We start from the raw sequence: 12,049 nt of genomic DNA on the forward strand, positions 1-12,049 counted from the left end.
AATTTCAATTAGGTGTTTCCAAGGTATGGAAAGTGCTTGATATACAAATTGGAAGGTTTGCTAATGTTTGATTGGAAAACATCATTTATAATTGAAACCAAATATTTAACCCTGTTATGTATTGTAATTTAAAGTCACCCAGACATACAGATGACAAAACTCCAAAATTTCATCTCTGAAAATTTTAATATTACACAAATTAAAAAAAATTTTTTAGCCACACCATATGCTGAGGCAACAGTTGTCAATGCTGCTCTCCTGGGTATGGTTCAGGTCATTTGCTGCATGTCTTCTGTTAGCTGGACTCTTGTCCAGCTACTGTTGAATAAAGGTCGATAGTACCAAAATCCATCTTTAAAAAAAGCACATTTTTAATGTATGTATGCTATGTAATGTCCACATTATGGCCTACACAGTCATGGGGAAGACAGGTGACACCCTGCACAAGGACATTAAACAAAAGGGTCTTGCTAAAGGAGCTGGTTGTTCTGAATGCTGTATCCTTGCATATTTATAGAGTTGCCTGGAACAAAAAAATGTGGTATGAAAAGGTGAACCAGCAACAGGAATAACTGCAGCCTTGAGAGGATTGTCGGGCAAAATATTTATTTAATCATCACAGGTCTGCATAAAGACAACTATTATAGAATTTTGACGCTTCCTACAAGCTCTCATGTTACTAAATGACCTGACGTTTTCAGCAAGACTGAGGACACTAATGTTGAAAAAGAACAAATGAAGAATAGCTGAGGAGCTGGCTATTATGGGTTAAAGCTAAGTAAACTCCACTTGAGGAGAATTTTAAATTGTTCATGGTTTTGGGCAAACGACAAAGTCACCCATGTGTTTAGGAACTCAAACACAATAAAACACCTTCAGAGATCTTAATCTAATTTTATTTGTAAAATAAAAGTCTATATGGGAACGATAATTTAGCATTTCCAAGATGACTCCTGGTTTTATGTTTTTCCAGCATGGTCGTCCCTTTAAACTAGTGAGAAAAGCAAGGAGGACTTCACCACAGTATTTACCCTACTCGGTAAAGTCAGTCTTGGAACACCTGATCAGATATAATCAGGTAACGTCATGGAAGGGACAGACAACACCTTCTGTAAAGGAGGTGATGACGTCTGTGTGTTTTCAGTGAGAATGAACCGCATAAGTCTTTATTCAAAAACGTCACTCAGTCAAACAGGATCTTTGGTAGTTACAGGGACTCCGCCCTTCGATCCAAGAGCATCATAGTCTAACCTGTCTATCAGCACAACACATGTAATGACTTCTTAATTCTATTAAAGTGCCTAAACGTCACGCCTGTACCGAGCTACAAGAGAAAATGTGTTTGTTGGTACATGCTGTCCACATTCTAAAGGTTATTGCACTAAAAAACACACAGGCTTAAACCATTTCATCAAAGCCAGATGACTTGGGTAAATTATTTCTGGTGGGTACAGTTTACACAGCTGTGAAAAATTATTCACAACCCTGTTCACATTTTGCTACGGTACAACCACAAATTTTAATGCGTTTTATTAGGGTTTTATGTGATAGACCAACAGAAAGTACTACATAATTGAGAAGTAGAAGGAAACTGAGACAAGGTTTGCAAATTTGTGGCAAAGTGTGACATTTGTGTTCAGGCATTCTCACTTTTATTCCCTACATAAAATCCAGAGCAAGCAATTACCTCTGAAAGTCTCCCAATTAGTAAATGGAGTCCATCTGTGTGAAAGTCATTCTCAGAATAACTAAAACCTGCTCTGAAAGCTTTTGAGGTTTGTTAGAGAACATTAGTGAAGACCAAGCAACACAGCAGACAGATCAGGGAGAAAAGTGATGAATCTCATGCTTGAAAATGGAACAGATATTGCACAACTTTAAATTCACAAAAATATGACAATCCATCTAAACTGGCGAGTTCGGCAAGGAGAGCATTAATCAGTCACAGCCACAGCTACAGTGGAATGGTTTGATCAACGCATAGTTAAAGGTTAGAACGGTCCAGTCCAAATCAAGACTTACATTCAAAGAACAATCTGTGGCAAGATTTTTAATTTCTTATCAATTCAATCTGACTGAGCTCGAGCAATATCTCACAGAAGAATGGGTAGAAATTTTAATTTGTAGACGTGGAAACCTCGTAGAGCAGTACCACCAAAAGTGTTGTGGCTGTAAATGCAGTGAAAGATTGTTCTACAACGTGCTGGCTCAGTGCTTCTCAATACCTTTCCACACTGCACGTTTCAGATTGGGGTATCATATAAAATCCCACAAAAAAAAAAAAAAGAAGAAGTTTATGGTTAATGTGACAAAAAATGAGAAAAAGTTCCAGAGAGGGAATGATTTTGACAGGCATTATACCATCCAAGTATGTGATTTGTTCTGTTGCTGTTAAAGTGGGAGAGTTTTAATAAATACATTACCTAAGATACAGAAATGCCCAATTTAAGGAAACTTTTTTCAAGTAACAGTTGAGCTGATGAAACAAAAGTAAACGCAATCCAAGCCATCAAAGACTAAAACGATAAAATAATATAAAACACTATTGAACCTTCAGCCAGGGTCCAGCCACTGTGGTTACTGATGTCCTACGAAGTCTTTCACTGCTGTTTGTGCTTTCCTGCTGGAACCTGGCCGCCTTATATCAGGACATGGACAATATCAAGGGCTTTTCCTCCTCGCGTTTGGTCAGCAGATTTGAAACCATGAAGGACGAGAAGAAGAAAAACTCCACTGTGTAGGTGAGCTCAAATATCTGCAGGTTGACACTGAGGGTCCACTCGAAAACTGCAGACAGGAGGTTGTAAATGTACTCTTCCTGGACGAAAAAAATGGTATCTGCAGGTTGTCAAGTTAAGGATCTGAAGGACAAATTCAGACGATCACTGGAAAGATTGTTTATGACTGAACTGATGAAGGATTAAATATCTTTTTTTATTTTTATTCACTCCCTCACTGACCTGCCTGGGGAAGATTTCGTGCTTCCTTCTTGTGTCGTGCAAGCTGCTGTAGTCAGTCCCACTTAGTAAACACAGTTGCACTGCAGACCTATAAAGAGCTTTGAGGCTATAACTTAGGTCTGACTGTTATATTCTGCCTTCAGATATAGTTTGAAATCATCAAGTTAAATTATTGTATAATCGTGCAAATGATAAGCATTTCTTTACTAAACAAAGCCGATGTGGCATCAGACACTCCAAAAGGATACAGCAGACAGTCACAGTGAACTGAACCACTGCGAAGAAGACGCGCAGAGGGAAGAGGAACCTTTCGAACCCGGTCAGAACACACTTCGCTGTCAGGGCGCAGAGCAGGATGGTGTAGAAGCAGGCACACGTGAAGCTGACAGCGGCTCCGAGGTAGTGCAGGAGAGTTACATCACCTGGCTGTGGAGAGCAGTAGCAGGTTTTTCATTATGAAAACAGAGACACATTCTTCTTAAATTGCAGTTAATCATTAATTCTTTACTAATGCTATTAGTAAATTATTTTTTTTTTCCTTCTTGCTGTTCAGCTCAGTCTTTTCCTTATTGGAAAAAAAATTAAAAAGAAGGCATGTGGTTGGCTCGGTAGTGGAAAATAGCAGATCGTTTAATGCTCCTGATGGTAACAGGTTTTCAATACATAAGTCTGGGTTCAAAAGTAAAACACTGGTTTCTGTGCAATATTATAAGCCGTGTAAGAGATTACAATATGCCTCCTGTGCTGGAAATCTTTAGAGTGCATAAAACAAATAGTGACCTGCCTTTATTTGCTCTTTCAACACAGGTGTAAACTGAAACAGTTCCACTTTAATATAAGGTAAGTATTCGTAGGATAAAATCTTTTTGTACAATTCATCCTTCCGCATAGCAGCCCCAGGGGGGTTTCTGCTCACTTTTACATCGCTAAATTCTTGTAGGAAGTAAAGCACTGCTTACATTGCAGTTTCCAGCAGCAAAGGCCCCGGCGCCTGCCACAAGCCCAAAGGCTAACGCTATTTTGCTCAGCATGGAATGGCACATGTGTTTCTCCATTATGTGGGCATGATGGAATACGGTGAACAGCACAACTAAAGACAAAAACAGGATTAGCATGACACATATTGGAACATGCACCATACCACCTTACAAAGTATTCATACCCCTTTGACTTATTTGTTTTTTGTATCATGTTGGGTTTTTAGTGGGTAGTCCATAACCTCAAAAGTGTCACATGTATTTCTATTCATTTCTTTTCAATTAGATGCACCTAATAAAACACAAGTACAGTACCAGATATCTTTGAGAATCACCTAGTTATTAAATATATTATATATGTGTATCATTTAATCTCAGTTTAAATCCAGCTGCTGTGTGAAGGCCTCGGAGGTTTGTTAGAGAACACTAGTGAACAAACAGCAACAAGAAAGACAGAAGATAAGATATAGAGTTATTTTAGGTTATAAAACAATATCCCAAACTCTGAATGTCTCACTGAGCTCTACTTAAGGCAGCATCTGAAAACCGATCAAGGGTTTCACACCTGCAAACCTTCAACATATGGCTGTCCACTACCACTGACAAGACGAGCAAGGAGAGCATTTGCTATCCATAAATTTGGTCTTTGTGTTAAATGGAAAAGAAAATGGCCATTCTCGAAAGAAAGCTAATAGGAAATCTGGTTAGCCGCAAACATGTAGGAAGTGGTAGACAATTTGGTTAGATGAGAAATAAAGTTAAACTTTCTGCAAACACTGTGTCCGAAAATTAACAGTGAACATCAATGAGAGAATGCCATTCCCCATGATGATACATGGCTGAGGCATGTATCAGCTCTGAGGCAGCATCAAGATAAGGGGAGGTTTTTCTTTAGTTGGGACAGAAAAGCTGGTCAGAACTGATGTAAGGAGCTAAACACAGAGAAATGCCAGAAGAAAACCTGTTGGAAACGGCAAAAACTCTGAGGCAGAGGCTCGCCTCCCAGCAGTACAATGACTCTAAACATACAGCCAGCATAATCATACATAAAGCATAGAAATGGTTTAGGTCAACGCACGTTCTTGTGTTACAATGGTCCAGTCAAAGTCCAGAATTAAATCCCTTTTTGGCAAAGCTTGAAAACCGACATTCACTCAATCTGACAGACTTGAGCTACATTTCACAAAAGACTGGGCAAAAATTTCAATTTCTAGATGTGTGAAGCTAACACAGATTCACTAAAGTACTTGCTGCTGTAATTATGCTGTTTTAGATAGTTCCCCACCAAAAAATGAAATGCCTGTTTAATTTTCCTCTCCCTTTAATTGAAGAACTTTATGATTGTGAAAAATGGATGAATGAAAAATGTCATGGGATGTGAATACTTTTTAAGGCACCTTACATGTGAAGCACAGGCATTTTGCTGCTGAACTCACATAGAAAGGTTCCCGCGTTCATTGTTGCTGAAAACAGTGAGCTTTCTGGAGCAAAGGTGCCACTTCCACTGGAATAAAAAAAAAAATCATGTTTTATTATTTATGTTAATGATTCAAGCCATGGGAATACAAAACAAGACATTAATTCTCCTGACTTTTCACCTTATTGTAGGAACAAAGCAGCATCCTATGGTCATGTTCCCTCGACAGACATTTTTACCACTCCTACAAAAGACATTGAGAACTTATTAGTTAAGACTTTAAAAAAAAGTTAAAATACCAATGATACTCAACTCACCAATCATTGAGCGAACACACATGATTGTTGGAGTAGGCCATGCCATATCTGAAAAAAATTGCATAAGTGATAAATTTAGTTATATAATATCATGGTTGAATTCCAGCTTTAATTGGATTTAATAGTTAAATTACTGCCAAGAAGGTTTTGTAAAGGTTTCATTAAAGCACAAGGGTCTTCTTATTTCTTTTGTATCAAATGTAGACTTATTAAACCAGCTTATTCATTTATTCAGTCTATGAAAACTTTAAACCAGAGTAAATTAACAAAATATTTTGCCTCTCAGTAAATTTTACTGCTAAAACCGAACACAAAGAAAGACAGAATAGAGGGGGGGAAACACCACTCCGCCACAACTGACTTTTAGAGTTTAATTATTATCAGTATGAATAACAAGGAAATATCTCTAGGTTTTTCTTGCTCATCCAGTGAGCACACCCTGGCACCCTGAACAAGCCAGGTCACATATTTTCATTTCACCATCTAAAAGATACACGCAACTCACATCTGACTAAATTTGAGCCTTTCTGTTGGTTTTGTCTGATTTAGACAACTTTTTAAAGATTATGCCGTGCCTCATCTGCACAGAATCATGCCAGAGTTATCTGTTATAAATATCAGTCCTTCAATGTGTTTTTATTTTTCCTATCCAAGAATATATAATCTGTATTGTTGTCCTGGTAACCATGACGTGGGTTTGACATGCTGCCTTTTGTGGAATCTGTCATATTATCAGCAGGAAGCTGATCAGAAGGTGAAAAACAAACAAAACTGTTGTAAACTTGCCATTTAATGCCAATACACACAGAGCAGCAGAGACAGCAAGCTGTAAAAATGAAATGTTGCCCTTTAACCAGGATGTAAAGACATTAGAGACATTGTCAATAAAGACTTACATGCTCCATGTTCCAATGAAGGACACCAGTGTTAGTGAGATGGGAAGGATGATCCAGAGCACCATGTCTCAGGGTTAAGGAAGAAGAATAAAATTAAAACCAAGGATTCCTGACGTCTTCAACACACTCGGTGTCAGACCTCTTCAGAAGTTTGTGGATTCCTCATGGAGCCAGCATTAAATGCCCAGGTAAAAAATTCATCACAAAACCCCTCAAAACCTAGGTGGTAAATAAATGCAATGCTCCTTTTTTAATAAGCTGTAATTCTGGTGTTGTTAAAGTAAGTCCACCACAATCACACAATCAAGAGCACAGAGCTGCTTTATATGAGCCTCCTTCTGTTTGTCTCTGCCACTCCTCTGAAGCACCACCTTATTCTGAGAGAAGAACGTTGGGAAACACTGGGTTGGCCTTCTTTCTTTAACCACATAGTTTGTATTATTTCAAAGACTCTCTGTAGGCTTTGTCATGTGGAAAGTTTTTTTTTATTGTTACAAATGTATAAAAGTTTGGTACGTGAACACCAGCTTAGGATTGTGCCCCAAAATACTAAACTTGCTCAACTTTTCCTGTAAATCAGTGATGAAAAAAAAAATGTAATGAACAACTTTCCCTTTGTATTTGATTTGGTATTAACACATATTACATAGATAGATAGATAGATAGATAGATAGATAGATAGATAGATAGATAGATAGATAGATAGATAGATAGATAGATAGATAGATAGATAGATAGATAGATAGATAGATAGATAGATAGATAGATAGAATTTTTCCCCAACAATTATTATTATTATTTATTTATTTTTACGTTTACTGCCCTACAGTGATTTTTAATTTAAAATAAAGCATATGATGACAGACTGCTCTGATCAGGCATGTGTGACTTGGACCAAATGGGGTCCTCAACTTCAAAACAAACAAAATGTCGGCGCACATCAGATGGGGACTTCAACGGTTATTACGGGCCCGAAACAAAGCTCTCTTCAGGTTTGACTTGTTTTACCTGTCTTTCATGGTGTGTTAAATGTGTTATCTAACTGATATAACAGATGTAAATCGTAGCAAAGGCCTTTGTAACGCCTATCATTAGCCGCATCTTTGTACGTGGGAGATTTAGCAAGCTAACTTCCTAACTACGAAGCAATCGACCGTATTAACGCGCAAATTCATTTGTGTTTATATCAGAACTGACTTAAAAATATTTTAAGCCCTGTAATATCACTTTGTAACATTTATGTTATATGTTCTTGACAATTTAAAGAGTTTAAGTTATCGGCTAGTAGTCAACTAGCACAGATTGTCGGGCTTAGTATGAGCAGAATTATTTTGCTAGCTTTTATTATTATTATTATTAATATTATTTTACATTCGAACCTCACAGCTAAAGAGTGGTCGTCATGTCTCCCAGCTAAAAAAAATGTATGACAAACTTTTCACGTTTCTACCAGGCTACCAGATCGTTCACAGACCACAGTATTAAGCTTCAGGGGAGTTCAGAGTCAGCCAGGGACAGGAACTACATACTTCTCAGGTGAGACACCATAGACTTAATCATCCTGTCATTCAAGTAGAAAGTGTTAAACCCAACCAAGCAGCTTGTTTTGTGACGTTTTTCAGCGAGGAACCTGTCCATCCAGACTCAAGAAACTCCAAACCCCAAAAGCTTGAAATTCCTCCCAGGGAAGCCTGTGCTTGGAAGCGGTACGCAGGACTTTCCTTCTCCGAGCTCAGCTGGATCTTCATCTTTAGCCAGGTAATTGGTCAAATATACTGCTGTACTCTGACACACTGGTTCTAAATAGTATGCCCAAAACATAAAATTAAATAACACAATAATATAGCATTCAAGTTGAATCAATAATTATTCATATCACAATTAACACTTCTGATGACCAGCAACTGAATTAAATATGTTTACTGTTAGAACACTAAAGCAATGATTGAAAAACTTTTTTTTAAAAAAAAGAGACAAAATACAAACATAAATTGCACATTTTAAAATACACTTGCATTATTTGTCAAAAGCATACAGTATGTACACACATTAAGCAAAAACAGTAATCAGCTGCCTTTACTGTTCATTGGTTCTTCTTCTTTCTGCTGCCAAAATATCCCCAGCCTGTCCAGATATAAACTACTAAATCACTCAATGTTAGAGGTTTAACATTTGGTTCACCCATTTTGCTGCCATGTGTAAAGATCAAAGCAGCAGTCCAAGTAAAAACCCCAAAATAGTGTTTTTTGGGGATTATTGCCAGGTCATAATTTTAATGCTGTGGCTGATTGAGTATGATCATTGCTGTCCTCATTTTGACTCTGTCAGGATCAATGCCCATTACATTATAACCAGATATAGTTCTAAAGATTAAATATTATTAGTACTTGTCTGGAAAAAAAACACAACACGCTGGTTATGACTTTAATGTGTTTCTATTTTTACTCTTTAACTAAACGTTTGTGACTCCTTCAGGGACCTGTTTGAAATTGAGGGAGTGAAAAGTGTGTTCTTTGGCCCTGACTTCATTACTGTCACTAAAGTAAGCACTAAATATACAGCTCATCTCAGTGAGAGTATTGTTTGTAAGCAGGATCACACGAGATGTCTTATTTTTACTGTCAGACGGACGAGGATGTGGAGTGGACGGACATTAAGCGGCATGTTTTAGATGCTATTTCCAAGTTCTTTGAGAGTGGGAACCCAATATCAACAGGAGCCGTGCACCGTGAAAGCAGTGAGTTTTAGTTAACAGCCATGGCCAGGTTGTGGCTTGTATGAACACTTTGACATTTTACAATATTTTATGTTTCCTTTGGAACAGCTCTTTCTGAAGATGACGATGATATTGTATCTATGATAAAGGAGCTTCTGGACACCAGAATTAGGTACAAAACCTACAAACTTGTCACTGTCTGCATGTGTCTGTTTCACCCAAGTAAATCACTATGTGATTATGTAGATATTGATAAGAAAAGGAAAAAAGATACATGTCATGCTGACAGTTTTCCTTCTGCTGTTATGAGATAAAATTCTTAATCAGTCTGTCCTCCATGCCTCTGTTCTGATTAAATGTGTGTTATCTCTTTACCTCACAAAGACCTACAGTGCAAGAGGATGGAGGCGACGTCATCTATAAAGGCTTTGAGAACGGCACCGTAAAGTTAAAGCTGGTTGGATCCTGCACAGGATGTCCCAGCTCGACGGTTACTCTGAAAAACGGAATTCAGAACATGCTGCAGTTCTATATACCAGAAGTGGACAACGTGGAGCAGGTGTTTAACTAAATAACTTTTTTTTTTCACCTGCAATTTGGGTTTGTGTGTGAGTAAAAAGCAGTTTGTACTTTTTTTTAATAGTTGATACAATAGAACTATTTTTAAAAGCTATTTTATGGGCACACAAGAAGATTTTTATATAGATATTTTAGTAATGGCACATTCATGAATTAAAAGTAACCTTAGCAAAAGATGTCATTTCTTTCAGATACAGACCCATTACATTACTAAAAGGTTCATTTATTTCAGTGACACAGTTCATAAGATTAAACAGATTATATATATTTTTTTACTTTTAGAATGATGTTTTAAACTTTTATTTTTGTTACATTTTCCCACTTACAGATAATTAAAACATGACATTTAAGATTGAAATATTACATCATACCAATGGAAACATTTTAAAAACAAAACATGGGCTTAATGAAAAGCGTGTTTAATACCTTTTAATGCTATACATTAAGACAATAACAATAAAATAAATGACTTATGATGTGGTAAATTCATAATAAAATGAATTTAACCAGTATTTTTGCCACAGAGGAAAGCAGTAGAAACGTACTGTTCAACTCAATAAGAACACGATATTTATTAAATTCCTTGCCTTAAAATTCTTTAATGTAGTTGAACCTAACAATAACTCTGGGACTAAAGATGTGAAATAACTGTGATAAGCAATTAATACTTTATTTGTTACTATACAAGTTTAAATGAGAATGTGGTTACAACAAAAGCTGCACCAACATTCATTCGTTCAATAAACAATAAAGAAATGATAAATTGCAAGTTTAAAGTTACATAAATTAAAAACAAAGCAGCATACAAACCACTATCAAAAATATTTTTTAAATTATTAAAGGGGGGTTACATTTGCTCTAAAATCTTTGTCTTACAACTTTCTTATATGTTTAGGTCTTATAGTGTAAGGCAACACAGTCACAATTACATTACTAATGTTTCATCTTTTGCCTAGGTGGAAGACGAAGTGGATGAAATTAATTCAAAGGTTTTTGAAGAAGTGGAGCGTAAGCTACAAGAATAAGAACGTCAGCGACAAACAACTTGCTTATGAATTCTGTCAGAAGAGAAATATCTGTAAACATGTGAGAAAACAGTATTTCTGTTGTTGCTCATACTGAATGAAAAACATGCAGAGAGAAAATTATTTCCAGAGTTTCTTTTGCCTCTGAACTAAATATTCTTACTGTAATTTGCATTAATATACTTTATGCCCCTGTTCCTAAACAAAGATGACATACTGTATACAGAAAATGTTGTTTTTGTTGCTATAGAAAAGTTTTTTTTCTGATTGTTGTAAATGTAGTGTTGTATTTATTTCTTATAAATATTGTACATTAAGAAAGAATATTTTGCTAAGATGATGATGATGATTTTGTGAAAGTTGATGACAGTGGTTTATTTCCTCCAGGAAAATTAGCCAGTTATTTGCATTTGCTCCTGCTTCAAACATTATAAAAGAAGGTTAAACTTTGGAAATTATTACATTATTTAAATAAATGAATGGAGAAAAATGATTAGATTATCGATTGTGTGATAGTCGGTTTATCATATGAAACCCCAAAGGTTATTAATATGCATTGTGTTCCGCTTTGTAATTTTACTATATCACATTAAAGTTTACTTTGACTGTTTTTTCTATTGTGTCTATCCCTCATCTCAGATGGTTTATTGTGAAGAAAAATGAGCTGCACAGATTTTTTTAAAAAAACAGCAGATTGACTGTGAGAGCTGCAGAGTAAAGTAATACCTATGTGACAATGAAACAGCTGATTTTGATAAGAACATGAATGTAGTTTCCTCAGGATTTATTCAGACATGCTTTTGCAGTTAAATAAGGATGAAGCCTCTCCTTATCTTATGATCTTCTATATTATGCGAAAGCTGAAATCTGTGCACAGATTTTAAAATATCTCTTTTTGAGCCAACTATAAGTATTTGTATATATTATCTATTTGCCTGCTGCTATAAAGCCAAAGTCATCAAAGGTTAAGTTGACATTTTAAGGGTGAACGGACCATTTTTCTCATATTTCCAAAACTCAAAGTGCAATCTGACTTCAGGTAATTTTCCCACTTTTCGAACTCAGGAGAGGAACTGTTTGTGAAAAATTTTCCTAAACATTGTCAAACAATTGTCAATTTAATTGTAATTTTAAAACAAATCTAATATGTTGGAGGTCATAC

General features: G+C 36.2%; 2 protein-coding genes across 2 annotated transcripts; one reads left to right on the forward strand and one right to left on the reverse strand.

Moving 5' to 3' along the window:
• Window positions 1-167: 167 nt before the first annotated feature.
• LOC116713325 (transmembrane protein 150A) lies at window positions 168-7,220 on the reverse strand. The gene is made up of 7 exons (XM_032553459.1): window positions 6,568-7,220; window positions 5,672-5,719; window positions 5,536-5,598; window positions 5,374-5,441; window positions 3,920-4,050; window positions 3,209-3,386; window positions 168-2,838 (listed from the first exon to the last, which is right to left on the reverse strand). The coding sequence occupies exons 1-7, from the start codon at window positions 6,630-6,632 to the stop codon at window positions 2,645-2,647; spliced, it is 747 nt and encodes a 248-aa protein (XP_032409350.1). The 5' UTR covers window positions 6,633-7,220; the 3' UTR covers window positions 168-2,644.
• A 214-nt stretch (window positions 7,221-7,434) lies between these two features.
• Window positions 7,435-11,497, forward strand: LOC116713133 (NFU1 iron-sulfur cluster scaffold homolog, mitochondrial). The gene is made up of 8 exons (XM_032553134.1): window positions 7,435-7,559; window positions 8,021-8,103; window positions 8,190-8,325; window positions 9,043-9,109; window positions 9,193-9,304; window positions 9,392-9,455; window positions 9,668-9,842; window positions 10,819-11,497. Exons 1-8 carry the CDS (start codon window positions 7,495-7,497, stop codon window positions 10,885-10,887), a joined length of 771 nt encoding a protein of 256 aa, XP_032409025.1. The 5' UTR covers window positions 7,435-7,494; the 3' UTR covers window positions 10,888-11,497.
• The last annotated feature ends 552 nt before the right edge of the window (window positions 11,498-12,049 follow it).

Source organism: Xiphophorus hellerii, chromosome 22 (genome assembly GCF_003331165.1).
Source record: "Xiphophorus hellerii strain 12219 chromosome 22, Xiphophorus_hellerii-4.1, whole genome shotgun sequence".
NCBI classification, from domain to species: domain Eukaryota; kingdom Metazoa; phylum Chordata; class Actinopteri; order Cyprinodontiformes; family Poeciliidae; genus Xiphophorus; species Xiphophorus hellerii.

Excerpts from the sequence above, each read along its gene's own strand:
- LOC116713133 (XM_032553134.1), top strand. The coding sequence starts at position 7,495 with ATGTCGGCGCACATCAGATGGGGACTTCAACGGTTATTACGGGCCCGA. Across the intron at positions 8,326-9,042 it reads GGATCTTCATCTTTAGCCAG|GGACCTGTTTGAAATTGAGG; the intron begins GTAATTGGTCAA and ends TGACTCCTTCAG. Across the intron at positions 9,456-9,667 it reads CTTCTGGACACCAGAATTAG|ACCTACAGTGCAAGAGGATG; the intron begins GTACAAAACCTA and ends TACCTCACAAAG.
- LOC116713325 (XM_032553459.1), bottom strand. The coding sequence starts at position 6,632 with ATGGTGCTCTGGATCATCCTTCCCATCTCACTAACACTGGTGTCCTTC. Across the intron at positions 5,442-5,535 it reads TGCTTTGTTCCTACAATAAG|TGGAAGTGGCACCTTTGCTC; the intron begins GTGAAAAGTCAG and ends TTTTTATTCCAG. Across the intron at positions 4,051-5,373 it reads GAACGCGGGAACCTTTCTAT|TTGTGCTGTTCACCGTATTC; the intron begins GTGAGTTCAGCA and ends TTTTGTCTTTAG.